At 51.8% G+C, this 24811-nt stretch overlaps 1 protein-coding gene across 2 annotated transcripts in view; it reads right to left on the bottom strand.

The window, feature by feature from the left end:
• Positions 1-24811, bottom strand: part of RBM28 (RNA binding motif protein 28) — a 135291-nt gene that overhangs the window by 9344 nt on the left and 101136 nt on the right. For both annotated transcript variants that reach the window (XM_075345397.1, XM_075345396.1), the window contains exon 16: positions 19170-19244. In XM_075345397.1, the coding sequence (XP_075201512.1) occupies positions 19170-19244 (75 nt within the window). The remainder of the gene's footprint in view (positions 1-19169; positions 19245-24811) is intronic.

Here is a 24811-nt window from a genome sequence, read left to right as displayed (position 1 = left end):
TATGCAAAAGGGGAAAAAAAAAAATATAAAAAAAGTTAGTTAACCCACATACATATGTAGATTAAAAAAAAAAAAAAATGTTATCTTTCTATAGTCAATTACTCTTTAAACACATCCCTGCACAGTCACCACATTCACTGTTACTGCTAATTAGGGGCCCTAAACAAAGTATGTCGTGACCTGTCGTTTAGGTATTCCTACATGTCCTTGACAAAAACGGGCAGTAAAAGAGCTGATGGGCTACCCCTAAATGAGTCTAGAAGGATTGGGCAGGTGTGCACAGCGCTTATAAAGCCAAGGCCCGCACTCTACTGTGCCTCTGCGTATCCAGCGCTATGCTGGTGATTTAAAAGCCCAGTGATGGGTGTCCTTATTCTGGGTGTTTTGTACAGTTACCGTGATCCCAAGTTTATATAGCTTTTTAATGTGTTACTATTCAGGAAAAAAATGAAAAGAAATTAAAGATATTTTACCATATTCTGAGATCCAGAGCTTTTTTTTTCTTACATTTCCATTGAATGAGTTGTGCGAGGGCTTATTTTTCAGAGGACAAGCTGTCTGTTTTGATCTATGCTATTTTAGGGTACACACAATTTGATTGCTTGCTTTTTCTTTTGGATGAATGGGGTGACCAAAAATTCCAATTTTCGGACATACTTGTCAGGACATACTTAAAGAGAATCTGTCAGTAGGACCAGAGCTCCTAATCTGTCTATATGCGCATGTAGGTTATAGGAAGACTAATAAAACGATACCTTGAAAATTCACATTTTTCTTATGTGTAAAGACATCTAGTCAGCCGGCATGTGCCTCAAAGCCATGGGTGGATCAGAGATCTGCCTGCGGCTGTTAAGAAGTTAAATCCTGGTGTCAATCTGTGACAGTGGGATTGAACACGTGCCGGCGGGGAGAGAATTATTCCCGGCTACCATAGGCGGCTCAGTGTTGTGATCGCGGAGCGCCGACGGGTTGTAATGACAGCCAAGGATCAGCTGATGGCTGTGTGTCATAACACACCTCCTGTGAACGCCAACTGAGAGCCGGCGTTCATAGGAAGTCAACATTTCTGCTATAAAGAGAAGTGCTGGTGAACCACTGTCCAGCACAAGCGGTCAGATGATCGCAGCTTCGAATCTCCTAAGGAGACTAGTAAATACAATAAAATAAATAAATGGGAGGGGGGGTTTAACCCCTAGCCTATTTTGACCCTAAAGACCAGGTAATTTTTTGCAATTTTGACCAGTGTCACTTTATGAGGTTATAACTCTGGAACACTTCAACGGATCCCGGTGATTCTGAGATTGTTTTTTCGTGACATATTGGGCTTCATGTTAGTGGTAAATTTAGGCCAATATTTTTTGTGTTTCTTTGTGGAAAAAAAAAACAGAAATTTCGCGAAAGTTTTGGAAATTTTGTAATTTTTAAACTTTGAATTTTTATGCTCTAAAACCAACAAGACATATGACACAAAATAATTAATAAATAACATTTCCCACATGTCTACCTTACCTCAGAATAATTTTGGGGGAAGAAAAAAAAAAAAAAAAATTAAGGAAGTTATAGGGGTTCAAAGTTTGAGCAATTTCTCATTTTTACAACAAAATTTACAAAGCCACTTTTTTTTTCTTTTTAGGGACCACATCACATTTGAAGCGATTTTGAAAGGTCTACGTGACACAAAACACCCAAAAGTGACACCATTCCAAAAAACGGCACCCCTCAGGCTACTCAAAACCACATTCAAGAAGGTTATTAACCCTTCTGGTGCTTCACAGTAACTAAAGCAATGTGGAAGAAAAAAAATGAACATTTTACTTTTTGCAACAAAAATGTTAATTTAGCCTCAAATATTGCATTTCACAAGGGTAGCAGGATTAAATGAACCTCCAAAATTTGTTGGGCAATTTCTTCTGAGCACGCAGATACCTAATATGTGGCAAAAAGAAGGGAATTTTGTTACTTACCGTAAATTCCTTTTCTTCTAGCTCTTATTGGGAGACCCAGACGATTGGGGTATAGCTACTGCCCTCCGGAGGCCACACAAAGCACTACACTAAAAAGTGCAAGGCCCCTCCCCTTCTGGCTATACCCCCCCGTGGTATCACGGGTTCTCCAGTTTTAGTGCCAAAGCAAGAAGGAGGAAGCCAATAACTGGTTTAAACAAATTAACTCCGAATAACGTCGGAGAACTGAAAAACCGTTCAACATGAACAACATGTGTACCCGCAAACAACAAAAAAATCCCGAAGGACAACAGGGCAGGTGCTGGGTCTCCCAATAAGAGCTAGAAGAAAAGGAATTTACGGTAAGTAACAAAATTCCCTTCTTCTTCAGCGCTCTATTGGGAGACCCAGACGATTGGGACGTCCAAAAGCTGTCCCTGGGTGGGTAAAGAGATACCTCATGTTAGAGCTGCAAAACAGCCCTCCCCTACGGGGGTGTCACTGCCGCCTGCAGGACTCTTCTACCTAAGCTGGCATCCGCCGAAGCATAGGTATGCACCTGATAATGCTTGGTGAAAGTGTGCAGACTCGACCAGGTAGCTGCCTGGCACACTTGTTGAGCCGAAGCCTGGTGTCGTAATGCCCAGGACGCACCCACGGCTCTGGTTGAGTGGGCTTTTAGCCCTGAAGGAACCGGAAGCCCCGCAGAACGGTAGGCCTCTAGAATTGGTTCTTTGATCCATCGAGCCAGGGTGGCTTTAGAAGCCTGCAACCCCTTGCGCGGACCAGCGACAAGGACAAAAAGTGCATCGGAACGGCGCATGGGCGCCGTGCGGGAAATGTAGATTCTGAGTGCTCTCACCAGATCTAGCAAACGTAAGTCCTTTTCATACCGGTGAACCGGATGAGGACAAAAGGAAGGCAAGGATATATCCTGATTAAGATGAAACGAGGATACGACCTTAGGGAGAAACTCCGGAATGGGGCGCAGCACTACCTTGTCCTGGTGGAACACCAGGAAGGGAGCCTTGGATGACAGAGCTGCCAGCTCCGACACTCGCCGAAGCGATGTGATCGCAACAAGAAACGCCACTTTCTGTGACAGGCGAGAAAAGGAAACTTCCTTCAGAGGCTCGAAAGGCGGCTTCTGGAGAGCAACTAGTACCCTGTTCAGATCCCATGGATCTAACGGCCGCCTGTACGGGGGCACAATATGACAGACCCCCTGCAGAAACGTGCGCACCTTAGGAAGACGTGCTAGACGCTTCTGAAAAAACACGGATAGTGCCGAGACTTGCCCTTTAAGGGAGCTGAGCGACAAGCCCTTTTCCAACCCCGATTGCAGGAAGGAAAGAAAGGTGGGCAATGCAAATGGCCAAGGGGATACTCTCTGTGCAGAGCACCAGGATAAGAAAATCTTCCACGTTCTGTGGTAGATCTTAGCAGACGTTGACTTCCTAGCTTGTCTCATTGTGGCTACGACTCCTTGAGATAATCCTGCGGACGCTAGGATCCAGGACTCAATGGCCACACAGTCAGGTTCAGGGCCGCAGAATTCTGATGGAAAAACGGCCCTTGGGACAGTAAGTCTGGTCGGTCTGGCAGTGACCACGGTCGACCGACCGTGAGATGCCACAGATCCGGATACCACGATCTCCTCGGCCAGTCTGGGGCGACGAGTATGACGCGGCTGCAATCGGATCTGATCTTGCGTAACACTCTGGGCAAGAGTGCCAGAGGTGGGAAGACGTATGGGAGCCGGAACTGCGACCAATCTTGAACTAATGCGTCTGCCGCCAGAGCTCTTTGATCGCGCGACCTCGCCATGAATGCCGGGACCTTGTTGTTGTGCCGGGACGCCATTAGGTCGACGTCCGGCACTCCCCATCGGCGACAGATTTCCTGAAACACGTCCGGGTGAAGGGACCACTCCCCTGCGTCCATGCCCTGGCGACTGAGGAAGTCTGCTTCCCAATTTTCTACGCCTGGGATGTGAACCGCGGATATGGTGGAGGCTGTGTCCTCCACCCACATTAGAATGCGCCGGACTTCTTGGAATGCTTGCCGACTGCGCGTCCCTCCTTGGTGGTTGATGTATGCCACCGCTGTGGAGTTGTCCGACTGGATTCGGATCTGCTTTCCTTCCAGCCACTGTTGGAAGGCCAGTAGGGCAAGATACACTGCCCTGATTTCCAGAACATTGATCTGAAGGGTGGACTCCTGCGGAGTCCACGTCCCCTGGGCCCTGTGGTGGAGAAACACTGCTCCCCACCCTGACAGACTCGCATCTGTCGTGACCACTGCCCAGGATGGGGGCAGGAAGGATCTTCCCTGAGACAATGAGGTGGGAAGGAGCCACCATTGTAGAGAGTCCTTGGCCGTCTGGGAAAGAGAGACTTTCCTGTCCAGGGACGTTGACTTCCCGTCCCATTGGCGGAGAATGTCCCATTGAAGTGGGCGCAGATGAAACTGCGCAAAGGGAACTGCTTCCATGGCTGCCACCATCTTCCCGAGGAAGTGCATGAGGCGCCGTAAGGGGTGCGACTGGCCTTGAAGGAGGGATTGCACCCCTGTCTGTAGGGACCGCTGCTTGTTCAGCGGAAGCTTCACTCTCGCTGCTCGAGTATGAAACTCCATGCCAAGATACGTTAGCGACTGTGACGGTGACAGATTCGACTTTGGAAAGTTGATGATCCATCCGAACGTCTGTAGAGTCTCCAGCGTAGCATGTAGACTGAGTTGGCATGCCTCTTGAGAGGGTGCCTTGACAAGTAGATCGTCTAGGTAAGGGATCACCGAGTGTCCCTGAGAGTGCAAGACTGCTACCACCGCCGCCATGACCTTGGTGAAGACCCGGGGGGCTGTCGCCAGACCGAATGGCAGAGCTACGAACTGAAGATGGTCGTTTCCTATCACAAAACGTAGAAAACGTTGATGTTCTGTAGCAATTGGCACGTGGAGATAAGCATCTTTGATGTCTATTGAGGCAAGGAAATCTCCTTGAGACATTGAGGCAACGACAGAGCGGAGGGTTTCCATCCGGAACCGTCTGGCGTGCACATGTTTGTTGAGCAGCTTTAGATCCAGAACAGGACGGAACGAGCCGTCCTTTTTTGGAACCACAAAGAGATTGGAGTAAAACCCTCGCCCTTGTTCCTGAGGCGGTACAGGAACCACTACTCCTTCCGCTCTTAGGGAGTCCACCGCCTGCAGCAGGGCATCTGCTCGGTCTGGATGTGGGGAGGTTCTGAAGAACCGAGCTGGAGGACGAGAACTGAACTCGATTCTGTACCCGCGAGACAAAATGTTTGTCACCCACCGGTCTTTGACCTGTGACGTCCAAATGTCGGAAAAGCGGGAGAGCCTGCCCCCAACCGGAGATGCGGAGGGGGGGGGCTGAAAGTCATGAGGTAGCCGCTTTGGAAGCGGTTCCTCCATTTGCTTTCTTGGGGCGTGCGTGAGCCCGCCAGGAATCTGAGACTCTTTGCGTCCTCTGAGTCCCTTTGGACGAGGAGAATTGTGTCTTGCCCGAACCTCGAAAGGACTGAAACCTCTGCTGCCATTTTTTCTGCTGAGGTTTGCTTGATCTGGGCTGGGGTAAGGAAGAGTCTTTACCCTTGGACTGTTTAATGATGTCAGCCAATGGCTCGCCAAACAGTCTATCTCTAGATAAAGGCAAGCTGGTTAAACATTTTTTGGAACCAGCATCTGCTTTCCAGTCCTTTAACCACAAGGCTCTGCGCAAAACTACCGAATTGGCGGACGCCATTGAGGTGCGGCTGGTAGATTCTAGGACCGCATTGATAGCGTAAGACGCAAACGCAGACATCTGCGAGGTAAGGGACGCCACTTGCGGCGCCGCTGGATGTATGATAGCATCCACTTTTGCTAAACCAGCTGAAATAGCTTGGAGTGCCCATACGGCTGCGAATGCTGGAGCAAACGACGCGCCGATAGCTTCATAGACAGATTTTAACCAAAGGTCCATCTGTCTGTCATTGGCATCCTTAAGTGAAGCGCCATCCTCCACTGCAACTATGGATCTAGCTGCAAGTTTGGAAATCGGGGGGTCTACTTTTGGACACTGGGTCCAGCGCTTGACCACATCAGGGGGGAAAGGAAAACGTGTATCCTTAGAACGTTTAGAGAAACGCCTTTCTGGATGAGCGTCGTGTTTCTGGATTGATTCTCTGAAGTCAGAGTGATCCAAGAAAGCACTCAATTTACGCTTGGGATAGAGGAAACGAAACTTCTCCTGCTCTGCAGCTGCCTCCTCTGCTGAAGGGGCTGGGGGAGAAATATCTAACAGCCTATTGATGGCTGAGATAAGATCGTTTACCATGGCGTCCCCATCCGGGGTATCCAGATTGAGAGGGGTTCCAGGATAAGACTCCTGATCACTCTCTTCAGACGCATCACAGGGCGACTGATTGCGCTGAGACCCTGAGCAGTGTAATGACGTTGAGGGTCTTTCCCAGCGAGCTCGCTTAGGGTGGCTGGGGCTATCATCTGAGTCATAATACTCAGCCTGGGAAGCCGGGGACCCCCTTGCAGTCTGGACTAATTCCAACTGAGGGGGATTAGAGGACAGAGACCTCGCCGTGTCCATAGACTGAGCCCCAGTCATGGATTGCAAAGTTTCAAGGATCTTTGCCATAGTCACAGACATTCCATCAGCAAAAACTGCAAAGTCTGTCCCTGACACCGGGGCAGGACTTACAAGCGTCTCAGCCTGGGTCACCACCCCTCCGGACTCCGGCTGGCGAAGCAGCACCGGATCTGAGCATTGCACACAATGGGGGTCTTTGGAACCTGCTGGTAGAGCAGCCCCACATGCAGCACACGCAGTGTACACAGCCCTAGCCTTGGCAGCCTTGCGTTTTGTGGATGACATGTTGCTGCCTCCTCAGAGCGATCTGGGGTATCCAGCCAGGAAGCGACCTCACAGTGCAAGAAATAAATAAATATATATATCTGGTGACACAGTACACCAATACACACTGAGGCACTAGAGGGGCCAGCTGAAATGCCGCTTACCGCCCGCTTAAGAGCGGGTGTGTGGTCGCCAAAAGCCCCCTAGTCCAGGTCTCCCAGAGCCTTGCGTCCTTCCTCCAGCCAGACTGCATGTAATGGCTGCCGGCGTCCTGGGAGAGGAGGGGGGGCGGGCCCTGGGCGTTCCTGGCTAAGAGCGGGAAGCCTGCTTCCCTCTGTGCCTAGTGAGAGGGCTGGAGCATGTAAATCAGGCTCCAGCCCTCGTCGCTGCTGCGAAACAGCGTCTCTCCCCTACCCTGATTGACAGGGTGGGGGCGGGAACGAAGCGGAGCTAGGCCGCAAAAGCCGGGGACTGGATTTATAAACGCCGCCGCCGTAAAAGCGCGGTCGGCGTGTCCCCGGCGCACTACAAGTCACAGCAGCGCCGCCCGGTCCAGTGGGGGTCGGCGCTGCGTTCCCACAACACAAAGTCCCCCAGTAAACTGTAGGAACACTAACTCCAACGTTACGGTCCCCGGCGCACTACAACACCCAGCCAGCCCGGAGTGTGTCTGTGCCTGCCGGGGACACAGAGTACCTGTATGATGCAGGGCCATGTCCCTGATTGTACTCCTGCTCCATATCCATCAGGTTCAACTGGGTCTGTGGATGGAGCCCGGCGTCAGAGCTTAGAGGCCGGCAGGATCCCACTTCCACAGAGCCCTACAAGGGGATGTGGAAGGAAAACAGCATGTGGGGCTCCAGCCCCTGTACCAGCAATAGGTACCTCAACCTTACAACACCATCCACGGGTGAGAAGGGAGCATGCTGGGGGCCCTATATGGGCCCTCTTTTCTTCCATCCGAAATAGTCAGCAGCTACTGCTGACTAAAATCTGTGGAGCTATGCGTGGATGTCTGACCTCCTTCGCACAAAGCTTGAAAACTGGAGAACCCGTGATACCACGGGGGGGTATAGCCAGAAGGGGAGGGGCCTTGCACTTTTTAGTGTAGTGCTTTGTGTGGCCTCCGGAGGGCAGTAGCTATACCCCAATCGTCTGGGTCTCCCAATAGAGCGCTGAAGAAAAACACTGTTTGGGCGCACGGCAGGACTCGGAAGGGAAGGAGCGTCTTTTGACTTTTTGAACAGAAAATTAGCTGGAAATGTTAGCCGCACCAGGTTGCGTTTTGAGAGCCCCTGAGGTGCCGAAACAGTGGAGCTCCCCCACATGTGACCCCATTATGGAAACTAGACCCCTCATGGAATTTATCTAGATGTTTATTGAGCACTTTGATCCTCTGGGGGCTTCGCAAAAGTTAGAGTTGAGCCGTGAAAATAAAAAAAAAAAAAAAAAAAATGGTTTTACCACAAAATTGTTACTTCAACCAAGTAACTTTTTTTTTCACAAAGGTATCAGGAAAAATTGCACCATAAAATGTATGGTGCAATTTCTCCTGAGTACAGATATACCTCATATTTGGTGGAAATCAAATGTTTGGGCGCACAGCAGGGCTCGGAATGCAAGGAGCGTCATTTGACTTTTCAAACGTAAAATTGGGATAATTAGCGTATTCCATGTTGTGTTTGGAGACCCCCTGAGGTGCCGAAACAGTGGAGCTCCCCCACATGTGACCCCATTTTGGAAACTATACCCCCCATGGCATAGCAAAAAAAAACAAAACAAAAAAACAAGGCGCACGCACGAAATGTTCTGCAAAAAAGGGGGGGGGGAGACTAGGTGGGATGGAAAAAAGAAGTCCTGTCCAAAGTCGAGTACGACTGCAGGACGATTGCTGATCAGGTACCTAATTGTTCAAGTTTTTCTTTTGTTTTTTTTTTTTTATTTGGGGTGCATAAAAAAAGCAAAAACTAGAGCAACAATTACGTACCTGATCAGCCAATCACGTAGTTGGTCAGCACTTGGCGGCAAGCAGGTGGGGGGGGGGGGGAAGAGGGAGTGGGAAATGCGATTGGGGATAGTTAAAAAAGAACCACGAACAATACTTACAGGATGGATCAGAACAGCGGCAGATGGGGGGGCGGCAGATGGGGGGGTGGCAGATGGGGGGGGCGGCATATAAAGGGAGCATCTGTGATTGTGAGACGGAGGCGGCTGGGATAGGGTGGAGGCGGCTGGGATAGGGTGGAGGCGGCTGGGATAGGGTGGAGGCGGCTGGGATAGGGTGGAGGCGGCTGGGATAGGGTGGAGGCGGCTGGGATAGGGTGGAGGCGGCTGGGATAGGGTGGAGGCGGCTGGGATAGGGTGGAGGCGGCTGGGATAGGGTGCAGTGGATGCAGGAGCGGCAGGGTGAAGGGGGGGATGGGGAGTGGGAGGTGAGATTGGGGATAGTTACCTTACAGGATGGATCTAGGCAGCAGGATCACAGGAGATGAAGGAGGCAGCAGATCGGGGAGGGTGAGAGGTGGGAGAGGGAGCGCAGCGCAGATCGGGGAGGGTGAGAGGTGGGAGAGGGAGCGCAGCGCAGATCGGGGAGGGTGAGAGGTGGGAGAGGGAGCGCAGCGCAGATCGGGGAGGGTGAGAGGTGGGAGAGGGAGCGCAGCGCAGATCGGGGAGGGTGAGAGGTGGGAGAGGGAGCGCAGCGCAGATCGGGGAGGGTGAGAGGTGGGAGAGGGAGCGCAGCGCAGATCGGGGAGGGTGAGAGGTGGGAGAGGAAGCGCGAGAGGTGGGAGAGGGAGCGCAGCGCAGATTGTGGAGGGTGAGAGGCGGGAGAGGGAGCGCAGCGCAGATTGTGGAGGGTGAAAGGCGGGAGAGGGAGCGCAGCGCAGATCGGGGAGGGTGAGAGGCGGGAGAGGGAGCGCAGCGCAGATCACGGGGGTGAGAGGTGGTGGGAGAGCGGGCAGCAGATCGGGGAGGGTGACAGGGGAGGGACCACACATCACGGGGGTGACAGATGGGGGTGGGCAGCGCATAACGGAGGAGAGGGGGCGCGCAGCGCATAACGGAGGAGAGGGGGCGCGCAGCGCATAACGGAGGAGAGGGGGCGCGCCGCGCATAACGGAGGAGAGGGGGCGCGCCGCGCATAACGGAGGAGAGGGGGCACGCCGCGCATAACGGAGGAGAGGGGGCACGCCGCGCATAACGGAGGAGAGGGGGCACGCAGCGCATAACGAAGGAGAGGGGGCACGCAGCGCATAACGAAGGAGAGGGGGCGCGCAGCGCATAACGGAGGAGAGGGGGCGCGCAGCGCATAACGGAGGAGAGGGGGCGCGCAGCGCATAACGGAGGAGAGGGGGCGCGGAGCGCATAACGGAGGAGAGGGGGCGCGCAGTCCATAACGGAGGAGAGGGGGCGCGCAGCACATAACGGAGGAGAGGGGGCGCGCAGCACATAACGGAGGAGAGGGGGCGCGCAGCACATAACGGAGGAGAAGGGGCGGGCAGCCGATCACGTGGGGGAGGGGCCGGGCAGCAGATCGGGGAGAGCGGTGACACTGTGGCAGACGGAGGAGGGCAGCGGCGGATCGGTAAGGGTGGGGGTGCGGGCAGCAGATCTCGAGGGGTGAGGGTGCAGGCAGCAGATCGGGGAGACAGGTGGCAGATCGCGGAGGGCAGCGGCGGATCGGGAGGTGTGGGGGTGAGGGTGCGGGCAGCAGATACGAGGGGTGGGGGTGTGGGCAGCAGATCGGGGAGACAGGTGGCAGATTGCGGAGGGCAGCGGCGAATCGGGAGGCTTTTCGCCGGTTTCATACAGTGCAATGGCAGCGCGGCAACTTCCAGGTCCCATGCTCCGGTTACATAACAGCATGGGACCGGAGCTTGTCGCCCTGCCATTGCACTGTATACACTCACTGTGCTGGCATGCTGCAGGGACGACAAGTGACGGTGACGGTCACCGGCAACAGGTCCATGGTGATTGGAGAGATCGGTCACAAGGCCGATCTCTCCAATCAGAGCTGCTGGAACTGGGGGAGGGTGATCCAGTGAGGTCACCCAGCTCCAGCCAATGGCCAGTGCTACAGCTGCACTGGTCAGGGCTGGATTTCAATGTTTCAGTCATTTTAAATGGCTGGAACATTACAGTGGCTGTGATTGGCTGACGAGTGCCGCTCAACCAATCACAGCCTCTGTAGGTCCGGGGAGGAGGCAGCACCCCTCCTGAGGTCAGGTACAGGTCCCCTCCTCCCCGAATGTGAGGTTTATGCTAACTTTTCGCAGTCACCGGAGGCTCCGGTGCCGCGATTACGCCATGACGGAAAGATCCGTCCTTGGTCGTTAAGGCCCAGGGCACCATGACGGAAAGATCCGTCCATGATCGTGAAGGGGTTAAGGGGGGGGGGGGGGGGGGGGGGAGGAGGAAACCCCCCCATACAAAACCATAATTAAAAAGGCAGAAAAATCATCGAATGATCAGTCAATGCATTCATCTAGATCTGAATCAGGGTTGCCACCTTTGGTTTACTTGCTCTAAACAGCTTTAACCCTAGCCCCAGAGAGTTTCCCATTTTTTTCTTTTGCTCCCATTCAGAGAGCCGTAACTTTTTTATTTTTCCATCAATCTTGCCATATGAGGGCTTGTTTATTGCGGGACGAGTTGTACTTTCAAATGAAACCATAAGTTTTACCATATAGTGTACTGGAAAACAGCAAAAAAATTCCAAGTGTGGAAAAACTGCAAAAAAGTGTGATTGCACAATAGTTTTTGGGATATTTTTTCCCCATGTTCACTATATGGTAAAACTGATGTGTTGTTGTGATGCCTGAGGTCGGTGAGAGTTTGTAGACACCAAACATGTATAGGTTTATTTGTATCTAAGGGGTTAAAAAAAATTCACAAGCTTGTCCAATAAAAGTGGCGTATGTTTTGTGCCATTTTACGAAACCCGTAGCGTTCTCATTTTTCAGAATCTATGGCTCAGTGACAGCTTATTTTTTGTGTCTCGAGCTGACGTTTCTAATGGAATCATTTTTGCGCAGATGGTACGTTTTGATCGCCTGTTATTGCATTTTGCGCAAAACTTGCAGGGACCAAAAAACGTAATTTCTTTGTCGCTCCATTGGGAGACCCAGACAATTGGGTGTATAGGCTATGCCTCCGGAGGCCGCACAAAGTATTACACTAAAAGTGTAAAGCCCCTCCCCTTCTGCCTATACACCCCCCGTGCTCCCACGGGCTCCTCAGTTTTTTGCTTTGTGCGAAGGAGGCAGACATGCACGCAAGCTCCACAGCTTAGTCAGCAGCAGCTGCTGACTATGTCGGATGGAAGAAAAGAGGGCCCTTAACAGGGCCCCCAGCATGCTCCCTTCTCACCCCACTCTTGTCGGCGGTGTTGTTAAGGTTGAGGTATCCATTGCGGGTACGGAGGCTGGAGCCCACATGCTGTTTTCCTTCCCCATCCCCCTTAGGGCTCTGGGTGAAGTGGGATCCTAATCGGTCTTCAGGCACTGAGACCGTGCTCCATCCACAGCTCCTGAGGACTCTGCTGGATAGGAGCCGAGTATCGTTCAGGGACATGGCCCTGCTACTTTGAGGTACTCTGTGTCCCCGTGGGGACCGCGCACAGCAACACTCCAGCATTGCTGGGTGTGCTAGTGCACCGGGGACCGCGGCGCTGACCGCGTTTGTGCCATTACACACTGCAGCGTCGCTGAGTGTGTTAGTGTATGGGGACTGCCGCGCTGACCGCCGCTGCCATTGTTATCACTGCGGCGCGGCTGGGACTGTTAGTGCGCCGGGGACTTCCGCGCCGACCGCGCTTATACGGCGGCCGCGCTTATAACTCGAGTCCCCGGCTTTTGCGGCCTAGTCTCTTTTTCTTCCCGCCCCCAGCCCTGCCAGTCAGGGGAAGGGCGGGACGCTGTACAGGACGGCAGCACTGAGGGCTAGAGCATGCTTTGCATACTCCACCCCCCTCACTGTGCACAGTGGGGCACCAGTTCCCGCACTTTCTGGGTCACGCCCACGGCTCCCTCCTCTCCTCAGGACGCCGGCAGCCATTCCTGTCAGCTCCTCTGACGCTGCAGAGGGGGGACAAGCTCTGGGGGACCCAGGCAGGGATTCTGGTGGCCACACAACCGCTTTAAGCGGGCGGTAAGCAGCACCTGAGGTGCTGGCCCCACTTGTGCAGAAGTGTAATTATAGATTATATGTTTATAGGCTATACTTTACACTGTATGGTGCACGGTTGATTTCTGGCTATATACCCTATTGTGTTGCTCAGGGGAGACAACAGCATGGCGCCCACAAGAGGCAGGGGTGCCAAAACACAGGCTTACTATGCTGCCTGCGCCCCATGTACGACCTCGCTACCGGCAGGTTCCACTGACCCTCATTGTGTTCACTGCTCGGCCCCTGTGGCACTTGCTCAGCCGGAGCCTCTGCTAAGGGGGGCCCAGGGGGAACCACCAGCTAACACTGTCCAGGTGACAGGGACGGAGTTTGCAGTTTTTACTGACAGACTTTCTGAGACTATGGCTAAGATTCTAGAAGCTTTGCAGTCCAGACCGGTATCTCAGACCATGGGCACTGTGGAATCATTGCCCCCTGGTTCCCCTCAGTTGGAACAACAATGTTCCCCCGGGGTGTCTCATAGATCCCAGGGTGAGGTCTCTGACACGGACCGCAGCCCCAGACCGCCTAAGCGAGCTCGCTGGGAAATCCCCTCGACCTCATCACACTGTTCAGGGTCTCAGAGGGAGGACTCTCTGTATGATGAAGCGGAGGTAGCTGATCAGGATTCTGATCCTGAGGCCGCTCTCAACCTTGATACTCCTGATGGTGACGCCATAGTGAATGATCTTATCGCGTCCATACATCAAATGTTGGATATTTCTCCCTCGGCTCCTCCAGTGGAGGAGTCAGCCTCTCAGGAGAAATTCCGTTTCAGGTTCCCCAAGCGTACAACGAGTATGTTTCTGGATCACTCCGACTTCAGAGAGGCAGTCCAGAAACACCGAGTTTGTCCAGATAAGCGTTTTTCCAAGCGCCTTAAGGATACACGTTATCCCTTCCCCCCTGACGTGGTCAAGGGCTGGACTCAGTGTCCCAAGGTGGATCCTCCAATCTCCAGACTGGCGGCTAGATCCATAGTTGCAGTTGAAGATGGGGCTTCGCTCAAGGATGCCACTGACAGACAGATGGAGCTCTGGTTGAAATCCATCTATGAAGCTATCGGCGCGTCTTTTGCTCCAGCATTCGCAGCCGTATGGGCACTCCAAGCTATTGCAGCGGGTCAAGCGCAAATTGACGCACTCACACGTACATCTGCGCCGCAAGTGGCGTCCATAACTTCTCAAACGTCGGCATTTGCGTCCTACGCTATTAATGCTGTCCTGGACTCTGCGAGCCGTACGGCGGTTGCAGCCGACAATTCGGTGGCAATACGCAGGGCCTTGTGGCTACGGGAATGGAAGGCAGATTCGGCTTCCAAAAAGTGCTTAACCGGTTTGCCATTTTCTGGCGACCGTTTGTTTGGTGAGAGGCTGGATGAAATCATCAAACAATCCAAGGGAAAGGAAACATCCTTACCCCAGGCCAAACCAAAATTACCCCAACAGAGGAGGGGACAGTCGAGGTTTCGGTCCTTTCGGGGTGCGGGCAGGTCCCAATTCTCCTCGTACAAAAGGCCTCAAAAGGATCAGAGGAACTCCGATCCATGGCGGTCTAAGTCACGCCCTAAAAAGACCGCCGGGGGTGCCGCTACCAAGGCGGCTTCCTCATGACTTACGGCCTCCTCACACCGCATCCTCGGTCGGTGGCAGGCTCTCCCGCTTTTCCGACATTTGGCTGCCACAGGTAAAAGACCGTTGGGTGGGAGACATTCTGTCTCACGGTTACAGGATAGAGTTCAGCTCTCGTCCTCCGACTCGATTTTTCAGAACCTCTCCGCCTCCCGAGCGAGCCGATGCTCTTCTGCAGGCGCTGGGCACTCTGAAGACAGAAGGAGTGGTGGTCCCTGTTCCTCTTCAGCAACAGGGTCACGGTTTTTACTCCAACCTGTTTGTGGTTCCAAAGAAGGACGGGTCTTTCCGTCCTGTCCTGGACCTAAAACTGCTCAACAAACATGTAAAGGCCAGGCGGTTCCGGATGGAATCCCTCCGCTCCGTCATCGCCTCAATGTCCCAAGGAGATTTCCTTGCATCGATCGATATCAAAGATGCTTATTTCCACGTCCCGATTGCTCCAGAGCATCAGCGCTTCCTGCGATTCGCCATAGGAGACGAACACCTTCAGTTCGTGGCACTGCCGTTCGGCCTGGCGACAGCCCCACGGGTTTTCACCAAGGTCATGGCTGCAGTAGTTGCGGTCCTCCACTCTCAGGGTCACTCGGTGATCCCTTACTTAGACGATCTGCTGGTCAAGGCTCCCTCTCAAGAGGCATGCCAGCACAGCCTCACCGCTACTCTGGAGACTCTCCAGAGTTTCGGGTGGATCATCAATTTTCCAAAGTCAAATCTGACACCGGCCCAATCACTGACATATCATGGCATGGAGTTTCATACCCTCTCAGCGATAGTGAAGCTTCCGCTGAACAAGCAGCGTTCACTACAGACAGGGGTGCAATCTCTCCTTCAAGGTCAGTCACACCCCTTGAGGCGCCTCATGCACTTCCTGGGGAAGATGGTGGCAGCAATGGAAGCAGTCCCTTTCGCGCAGTTTCACCTGCGTCCTCTTCAATGGGACATCCTACGCAAATGGGACAGGAAGCCGACGTCCCTCGACAGGAACGTCTCCCTCTCTCAGGCAACCAAAGCTTCCCTTCGGTGGTGGCTTCATCCCACTTCATTATCGAAGGGGAAATCCTTCCTACCCCCATCATGGGCGGTGGTCACGACGGACGCGAGTCTGTCAGGGTGGGGAGCAGTTTTTCTCCACCACAGGGCTCAGGGTACGTGGACTCGGCAGGAGTCCTCACTTCAGATCAATGTTCTGGAGATCAGGGCAGTGTATCTAGCCCTAAAAGCGTTCCAGAAGTGGCTGGAAGGCAAGCAGATCCGAATTCAGTCGGACAACTCCACAGCGGTGGCTTACATCAACCACCAAGGAGGAACACGCAGTCGGCAAGCCTTCCAGGAAGTCCGGCGGATTTTGATGTGGGTGGAAGCCACGGCCTCCACCATCTCCGCAGTTCACATCCCGGGCGTGGAAAACTGGGAAGCAGATTTTCTCAGTCGCCAGGGCATGGACGCAGGGGAATGGTCCCTTCACCCGGACGTGTTTCAGGAGATCTGTTGCCGCTGGGGGATGCCGGACGTCGACCTAATGGCGTCCAGGCACAACAACAAGGTCACGGCATTCATGGCACGTTCTCACGATCACAGAGCTCTGGCGGCAGACGCCTTAGTTCAGGATTGGTCGCAGTTTCAACTCCCTTATGTGTTTCCTCCGCTGGCACTGTTGCCCAGAGTGTTACGCAAGATCAGGGCCGACTGCCGCCGCGCCATCCTCGTCGCTCCAGACTGGCCGAGGAGGTCGTGGTACCCGGATCTGTGGCATCTCACGGTCGGCCAACCGTGGGCACTACCAGACCGACCAGACTTGCTCTCTCAAGGGCCGTTTTTCCATCTGAATTCTGCGGCCCTCAACCTGACTGTGTGGCCATTGAGTCCTGGATCCTAGTGTCTTCAGGATTATCTCAAGAGGTCATTGCCACTATGAGACAGGCTAGGAAACCAACGTCCGCCAAGATCTACCACAGGACGTGGAAAATATTCCTGTCATGGTGCTCTGATCAGGGTTTTTCTCCCTGGCCATTTGCCTTGCCCACTTTTCTGTCCTTTCTTCAGTCCGGATTGGAAAAGGGTTTGTCGCTTGGCTCCCTTAAGGGACAAGTCTCTGCGCTCTCTGTGTTTTTTCAGAAGCGCTTGGCCAGACTTCCACAGGTACGCACGTTCCTGCAGGGGGTTTGTCACATCGTCCCTCCTTACAAACGTCCGTTGGAACCCTGGGATCTGAACAGGGTGCTGATGGTTCTTCAGAAACCACCGTTCGAGCCAATGAGGGATATTTCTGTCGCACGCCTTTCGCAGAAAGTGGTTTTCCTAGTAGCAGTCACTTCACTTCGGAGAGTGTCTGAGCTAGCAGCATTGTCATGCAAAGCCCCTTTCCTGGTGTTTCACCAGGACAAGGTGGTTCTGCGTCCGGTTCCGGAATTTCTACCTAAGGTGGTATCCCCTTTTCATCTCAATCAGGATATCTCCTTACCCTCTTTTTGCCCTCATCCAATTCACCAATGTGAAAAGGGTTTGCACTTGTTAGATCTGGTGAGAGCACTCAGACTCTACATTTCTCGTACGGCGCCCCTGCGCCGCTCGGATGCACTCTTTGTCCTTGTCGCTGGCCAGCGTAAAGGGTCACAGGCTTCCAAATCAACCCTGGCTCGGTGGATCAAGGAACCAATTCTCGAAGCTTACCGTTCTGCTGGGCTTCCGGTTCCCTCAGGGCTGAAGGCCCATTCTACCAGAGCCGTGGGTGCGTCCTGGGCTTTGAGGCACCAGGCTACGGCTCAGCAGGTGTGTCAGGCGGCTACCTGGTCGAGCCTGCACACTTTCACGAAACACTATCAGGTGCATACCTATGCTTCGGCGGATGCCAGCCTAGGTAGGCGAGTCCTTCAGGCGGCGGTTGCCCACCTGTAGGACGGAGCAGTTACGGCTCTATTATGAGGTATTATTTACCCACCCAGGGACTGCTTTTGGACGTCCCAATTGTCTGGGTCTCCCAATGGAGCGACAAAGAAGAAGGGAATTTTGTTTACTTACCGTAAATTCCTTTTCTTCTAGCTCCAATTGGGAGACCCAGCACCCGCCCCTGTTTTTTTGTGTACACATGTTGTTCATGTTGAATGGTTTCAGTTCTCCGATATTCCTTCGGATTGAATTTACTTTAAACCAGTTTATAATTTTTTTTCTCCTTCTTGCTTTTGCACCAAAACTGAGGAGCCCGTGGGAGCACGGGGGGTGTATAGGCAGAAGGGGAGGGGCTTTACACTTTTAGTGTAATACTTTGTGCGGCCTCCGGAGGCATAGCCTATACACCCAATTGTCTGGGTCTCCCAATTGGAGCTAGAAGAAAAGGAATTTACGGTAAGTAAACAAAATTCCCTTCTTTGGAATATTTTTGCCGCTACGCCATTTACCAATCAGATTAATTCCTTTTACATTTTGATTGGGCATGTCTGAACGCGGCGATACTAAATGTGTATATTTATTTTTTTAACCCTTTAATTTTCAATAGGGTCAAAGGGGGGTGATTTGAACTTTTAGGTTCTTTTTTATTTTGTAAATTTTTTTTTCCCCTTTTTTTTTTTAAATTTTACTAGTCACCCTAGGGGGCTATATGGAACAATCCGATCGCTCTGCCATATCTGCAGATCTCAGCTACAGAGCTGAGAACTGCACATACACTGCTTTACTCTCAATGCCGGAAGTATGTCAGCACTGAGAGAAAGTGACTCATGATAGCTACAGGCGTCATCACATGACCCTGTGCTACCATGGCAACCACTGAAAGTCACGTGATCACGCACGTGCCTTCCGGTGGGGGCGGTGGTAAGTGAAAGTAATGGCTGCGCACATATACATGTCGCTGACTGACTTTGGCAGCGAGATGTAAGGGGTTAAAAGTTGCAGGTGGAAGAGATTCCACTCGTAACTTGCATGCACACGTCAGCTGTTAAAAAAACAGCTGATATGTGCGCAGATCGCCAACCTGCCCACAACAGGGGGCGAGGATTAACCTCACACAATCCATGACGGATATATCAGACACACACGCACACAGAAAAAGAGTGCTTTTTTTTTTTTTACAGAGTTGGACACCTTTACACAACCAGAACAGTAGAGTTGTAGCCCACAGGTCTGACCATAGCAGAAAATTCAGATCTGCAAAACCCACTATGGACTACCTTGCAGAAATACTGTGGAATTTTTGCACATTTCCCCCTTTTCATTGCAAATGGGTGAAATAAGCAGAATAAATTGACATGCTGAGGATTTTACATTATGTTTCTCCCATTATTTCACCCTTTTCAAAAGAAAATTTGATAAAATCTGAACCACAATGCTGCTACAATAGTACACCATTATTATTTCTTCCAAAAAGACTCGACAACTGTAAAGTGAAAGTAACTGAAAAATGACACAAAGTAACAGATGTCATTTATCTTAAAGGTCCCGGAGGGATATATAGATCATAAAGTAATAATCCTAAAAGCGCAAAAATTGGGATCAGATTCACATTAATGGCATGAGCTGAAGACCAAAGTGTAAATCTAGAAACAGAAGACCCTTGCTTACTAGACTGCGTTGAGCTCTCCTCTCCTTTAACTTCAGTTTATCCGTATCCTCCAAGGAGAACTCCACTATCGGCCTCTGAAATGATCAAAAAAAAAAAAAAGTTATTTCATTGCATTACTAATTGTGTGATTTTAGGGGAAAAAAAAAAAATCCTGGACATCTACTTCTACTAGGTCAGTGCACATTTCAGTTAAAGGGTTTCTACAACCAGACTTATGATGCATTAAATACTACATCTAAAAGTTCTCCCGAACGTTTTAGGCCCTGTGCCCACAGGAGACAAACCTGCGTAATTTTCTGCAGGTATTTCCGCAGGGTCACCCAGCAGCTCCCCGGAATCCACAGATATCTATTTATGCGGATTTTATGCGGAATTACAGCAGAAAACCTGTGCATAATGTGCGGAATTCCCCCCCCTGTATCTCCATAGTAGAAAGGCAGGAAATCCGCAGGACAATCCACAGGAATAATTCACATGCAGTTCTTTAAAGGGAACCTGTCATCAGAAATTTAGCTTGAAACCTAAAAGTTTCCCCCTCTGCGGATCCTGGGCTGCATTCTAGCAATGTTCCTGTTTATGTGCCCTCTTTCTGACCAAAATAATGACTTTATAAAGTGGTACCTTTTTGTATTCAAATCTTGATAATGGTACACGGGGCGGGCTCTCTGGTGGCAGTTAGGCTGCCTCCTGTCGCTTTAGGCCGTCATCCATTGCTCCATTCCATACTTCAGGACGCCGCCCACTGCGCCCAAGGTGCCGCGCACGCGAGGACCGCTGGTCACGTGTGTCGCAGGCACGAGACTATGGGCGGCGCTGTGATTGCATCGCAAGTGCCCGCCCATCATCTCGTGCCCGCCCTTTCCCCTCTGCCTCTAGCGTTCTGCGCATAACGTTCCAACGTCGGGTCATCTGGCCAGCGCTTGCGCAGAACGCTGGAGGCAGAGGGGAGAGCGTGGCCACGAGATGGGCGGGCACTTGCGATGCAATCACAGCGCCGCCCATAACCTCGTGCCTGCGCACACGTGACCAGCAGTCCTCGCATGCGCGGCACCTCGGGCGCAGTGGGCGGCATCCTGCAGTATGGAATGGAGAGATGGGGACGGCCTAAAGCGACAGGAGGCAGACTAACGGACACCAGAGAGCCCGCCCCGTGTACCATTATCAAGATCTGAATACAAAAAAAAGGTACCACTTTATAAAGTCTTTATTTTGGTCAGAAAGGGGGCACAAACAGGAACCTTTCTAAAATGCAGCCCAGGAGCTGCAAAAGGGGGAAACTTAGGTTTCAAGCTAAATTTCTGATGACCGGTTCCCTTTAAGGCAGTGTAAATTCCGCAGCATTTTCCACAGGTGCAAAATCTGCAGCATATAAACAGAACACCCCAAATAACATAGGATAACATGGGGAGTCTTGCGTAAACCTGCGAATTTATTGGAAAATCTGCAGGTATTTTCTCCCGTGGGCACATGGCCTTAAGTTTGACAGATGGGGAGAAAAGTTGTTTCAGTCTACAACTCTTTTGAGAGGAGATAGAGATAGAGATAGAGATATATAGTTGTGTGTAGTTGACAGTGTTTGTGTAGGGCGCTGTAAATGTTCTGGGTGTTGTCTGGGTGTGGGTGTGTGAGAGAGCAGTGTGTTGCGTTGTGTGTTGCATTGTTTGTGGAGCGCTGTGTGTCTGCAGCGTTCTGTGTGTGTTTTGGGGGAGGTATGTTTTGTGCAGTGTGTGTGTTGCGCGGTATGTGCGTATATTTATGTATGCTGCGGTGTTTGTGTGTTGGGTGTTGTGTGTGTGCGGCGTTGTCTGTGTGGGTGTCTGTAGGGCAGTGTTTGTGGTTCCCAATGTGTGTGGTGTGTTGTGCGGTGCGCGTGTGGCGGTGAGTGTGTGTGTTTTGGGGGGAGGTGTGCACCCCTCATCGTGCTTCATCCCCCATGCTGCGCACCCCCCATCGTGCTCCATCCTCCATGCTGCACACCCCTCATCATGCTCCATCCCCCATCGTGCTCCATCCCCCATGCTGCGCACCCCCCATCGTGCTACATCTCCCATGCTGCACACCCCCCATCGTGCTCCATCCCCCATGCTGTGCACCCCCCATCGTGCTCCATCCCCCATGCTGCGCACCCCCCATCGTGCTCCATCCCCCATGCTGCGTACCCCCCATCGTGCTACATCTCCCATGCTGCGCACCCCCCATCGTGCTCCATCCTCCATGCTACACACCCCTCATCGTGGTCCATCCCCCATGCTGGGGCCGCCGGGGGCGGGGCTGAGCGGGCGAGGCGTCAGCGTATGCCGGCTCCATGCACATGTGTACCGGGAGCCGGTGTACGCTGGAGCGGGCGATGCGTGCGGAGGGCCGGGGCGAGCGGCTAATCCATGCGGGGGGGGGGGGGGCCAGGCCGAGGCAAGCGGCCAATCCGTGGGGGGGGGGGGGGGGAGGGTGGGGCCAAGCCGAGCCCAGCGGCCAATCCAACAGTTGTCACTGTAACACAATTTTGGAGCAAGACAGACAGACAGACACACTAAGGCAATTATATATATATATGCAAGCATGAAAATAAGAAACTTTGTAATATTGTATTAACCCCTTCACCCCAGGCGCTTTGTTTTTTTTCCTCCCCTTCTTCCAAGAGCCATAAAACTTATTTTTCAGTCAATATAGCCACATGAGGGCTTGTTCTATGCGGGACAAGTTGCACTTTTGAATTAAACCATTCATTTTACCATATAGTGTACTGGAAAAAAGTGAACGAAATCAAAATCTGGAGAACTTGTGAATAAAAAAAAAAAGTGAAATTTCACAATGGTTTTTGCTTTTTTTATTCACCATGTTCACTATATGGTAAAACTGATCTGTCCATATGGTGCATCACGTCAGTACAAGTTTGTAGATACCAAACAACTTTTACTTTATTAATTGATTTTATATTTTGAAAAAGTCCATTTCTTAATGTGGCGACAAAAATGTGTGTTTAATTTTCTTAATTTATTTTCAATGGGGCAAAAAGGGGGAAGGAGTTGAACTTTTAGAAGTTTAAAAACTTAATTTTTCTTTACTTTTTTTTAATAATTTTACTAGTCTCCTTAGAAGACTTGACGACTATACACTGATCGCTTTTCGTGATAACAGCGTTGTTGCAGCATTGCTCTGATCAGGAGAAATGCAGTGTTCTTGTGAGTGCCAGCTTTCACACAAAGTGACGCAAGACAGCATCAGGGTCATCAGCTGACCTCGCGCTGTTATAGTAACATATCTGCGCCCCTTGATCACGTCAAAAGGGCAGAGGGGAATAGCGCAATCCCCACTGCGGAGCTTTAAATCACACTGTTAGAGTTTGACAGTGCAGTCCAAGAGGTTAACATGCGCAGGTGGATCTCAGATCCACCCTTACCTATTTGCCACACATATGTGCTGATCAGATCAGCAGACATGTGCAGGGATTACCACTGGTCCGCCGTCGAAGCCCGCGGTAACATGACCAATGATGTACATGTATGTCATTGATCGTGAAGAGATTAAAGAAATCTGCTTCGCTCTCCTCTTGAACCAATTGTAAAAAAATCGGTCTTCAGTGGAGAGACCTTTCCATTAGGCTGGATTCACATTGCGTTTTATCCCACATCACTGGCTCTATCAGACAAAATTTTCTTTCACATCCACCCATTTGAGGTGGACACTAAAACGGATCAGTTGCATTTTGTTGCCTGCCTCAAACAGGTGGAAACCGGCAAAAGAAGGGAATTTTGTTTACTTACCGTAAATTCCTTTTCTTCTAGCTCCAATTGGGAGACCCAGACAATTAGTTTTTAATTGGGTGTATAGCTATGCCTCCGCTATGCCTCCGGAGGCCACACAAAGTATTACACTAAAAGTGTAAAGCCCCTCCCCTTCTGCCTATACACCCCCCGTGCACACGGGCTCCTCAGTTTTGGTGCAAAAGCAAGAAGGAGGAAAAAATTATAATTGGTTTAAAGTAAATTCAATCCGAAGGAATATCGGAGAACTGAAACCATTCAACATGAACAACATGTGTACACAAAAAACAGGGGCGGGTGCTGGGTCTCCCAATTGGAGCTAGAAGAAAAGGAATTTACGGTAAGTAAACAAAATTCCCTTCTTCTTTGTCGCTCCATTGGGAGACCCAGACAATTGGGACGTCCAAAAGCAGTCCCTGGGTGGGTAAATAATACCTCATAATAGAGCCGCAACCGGCTCCGTCCTACAGGTGGGCAACCGCCGCCTGAAGGACTCGCCTACCTAGGCTGGCATCTGCCGAAGCATAGGTATGCACCTGATAGTGTTTCGTGAAAGTGTGCAGGCTCGACCAGGTAGCCGCCTGACACACCTGCTGAGCCGTAGCCTGGTGCCGCAAAGCCCAGGACGCTCCCACGGCCCTGGTAGAATGGGCCTTCAGCCCTGAGGGAACCGGAATCCCCGAGGAACGATAAGCTTCGAGAATTGGTTCCTTGATCCACCGAGCCAGGGTTGATTTGGAAGCTAGTGACCCTTTACGCTGGCCAGCGACAAGGACAAAGAGTGCATCCGAGCGGCGCAGGGGCGCCGTACGAGAAATGTAGAATCTGAGTGCTCTCACCAGATCTAACAAGTGCAAATCCTTTTCACATTGGTGAACTGGATGAGGACAAAAAGAGGGTAAGGAGATATCCTGATTGAGATGAAAGGGGGATACCACCTTAGGGAGAAAATCCGGAACCGGACGCAGAACCACCTTGTCCTGGTGAAACACCAGGAAGGGGGCTTTGCATGACAGCGCTGCTAGCTCAGACACTCTCCGAAGTGATGTGACTGCCACTAGGAAGACCACCTTCTGTGAAAGGCGCGAGAGAGAGATATCCCTCATTGGCTCGAACGGTGGTTTCTGAAGAGCCATCAGCACCCTGTTCAGATCCCAGGGTTCTAACGGACGCCTGTAAGGAGGTACGATGTGACAAACCCCCTGCAGGAACGTGCGTACCTGTGGAAGTCTGGCTAGGCGCTTCTGAAAAAAGACAGAGAGCGCAGAGACTTGTCCCTTAAGGGAGCCTAGTGACAAACCCTTTTCTAATCTGGATTGAAGAAAGGACAGAAAAGTGGGCAAGGTAAACGGCCAGGGAGAAACGCCCTGAGCAGAGCACCACGACAGGAAAATTTTCCACGTCCTGTGGTAGATCTTGGCGGACGTTGGTTTCCTAGCCTGTGTCATAGTGGCAATGACCTCTTGAGATAATCCTGAAGACGCTAGGATCCAGGACTCAATGGCCACACAGTCAGGTTCAGGGCCGCAGAATTCAGATGGAAAAACGGCCCTTGAGAGAGCAAGCCTGGTCGGTCTGGGAGTGCCCACGGTTGGCCGACCGTGAGATGCCACAGATCCGGGTACCACGACCTCCTCGGCCAGTCTGGAGCGACGAGGATGGCGCGACGGCAGTCGGCCCTGATCTTGCGTAACACTCTGGGCAACAGTGCCAGAGGAGGAAACACATAAGGGAGTTGAAACTGCGACCAATCCTGAACTAAGGCGTCTGCCGCCAGAGCTCTGTGATCTTGAGACCGTGCCATGAACGTCGGGACCTTGTTGTTGTGCCGGGACGCCATTAGGTCGACGTCCGGCATGCCCCAGCGGCAACAGATCTCC

This window comes from Anomaloglossus baeobatrachus, chromosome 4 (genome assembly GCF_048569485.1).
Source record: "Anomaloglossus baeobatrachus isolate aAnoBae1 chromosome 4, aAnoBae1.hap1, whole genome shotgun sequence".
Taxonomy (NCBI): domain Eukaryota; kingdom Metazoa; phylum Chordata; class Amphibia; order Anura; family Aromobatidae; genus Anomaloglossus; species Anomaloglossus baeobatrachus.
This window is presented reverse-complemented; position numbering and strand designations above follow the sequence as displayed.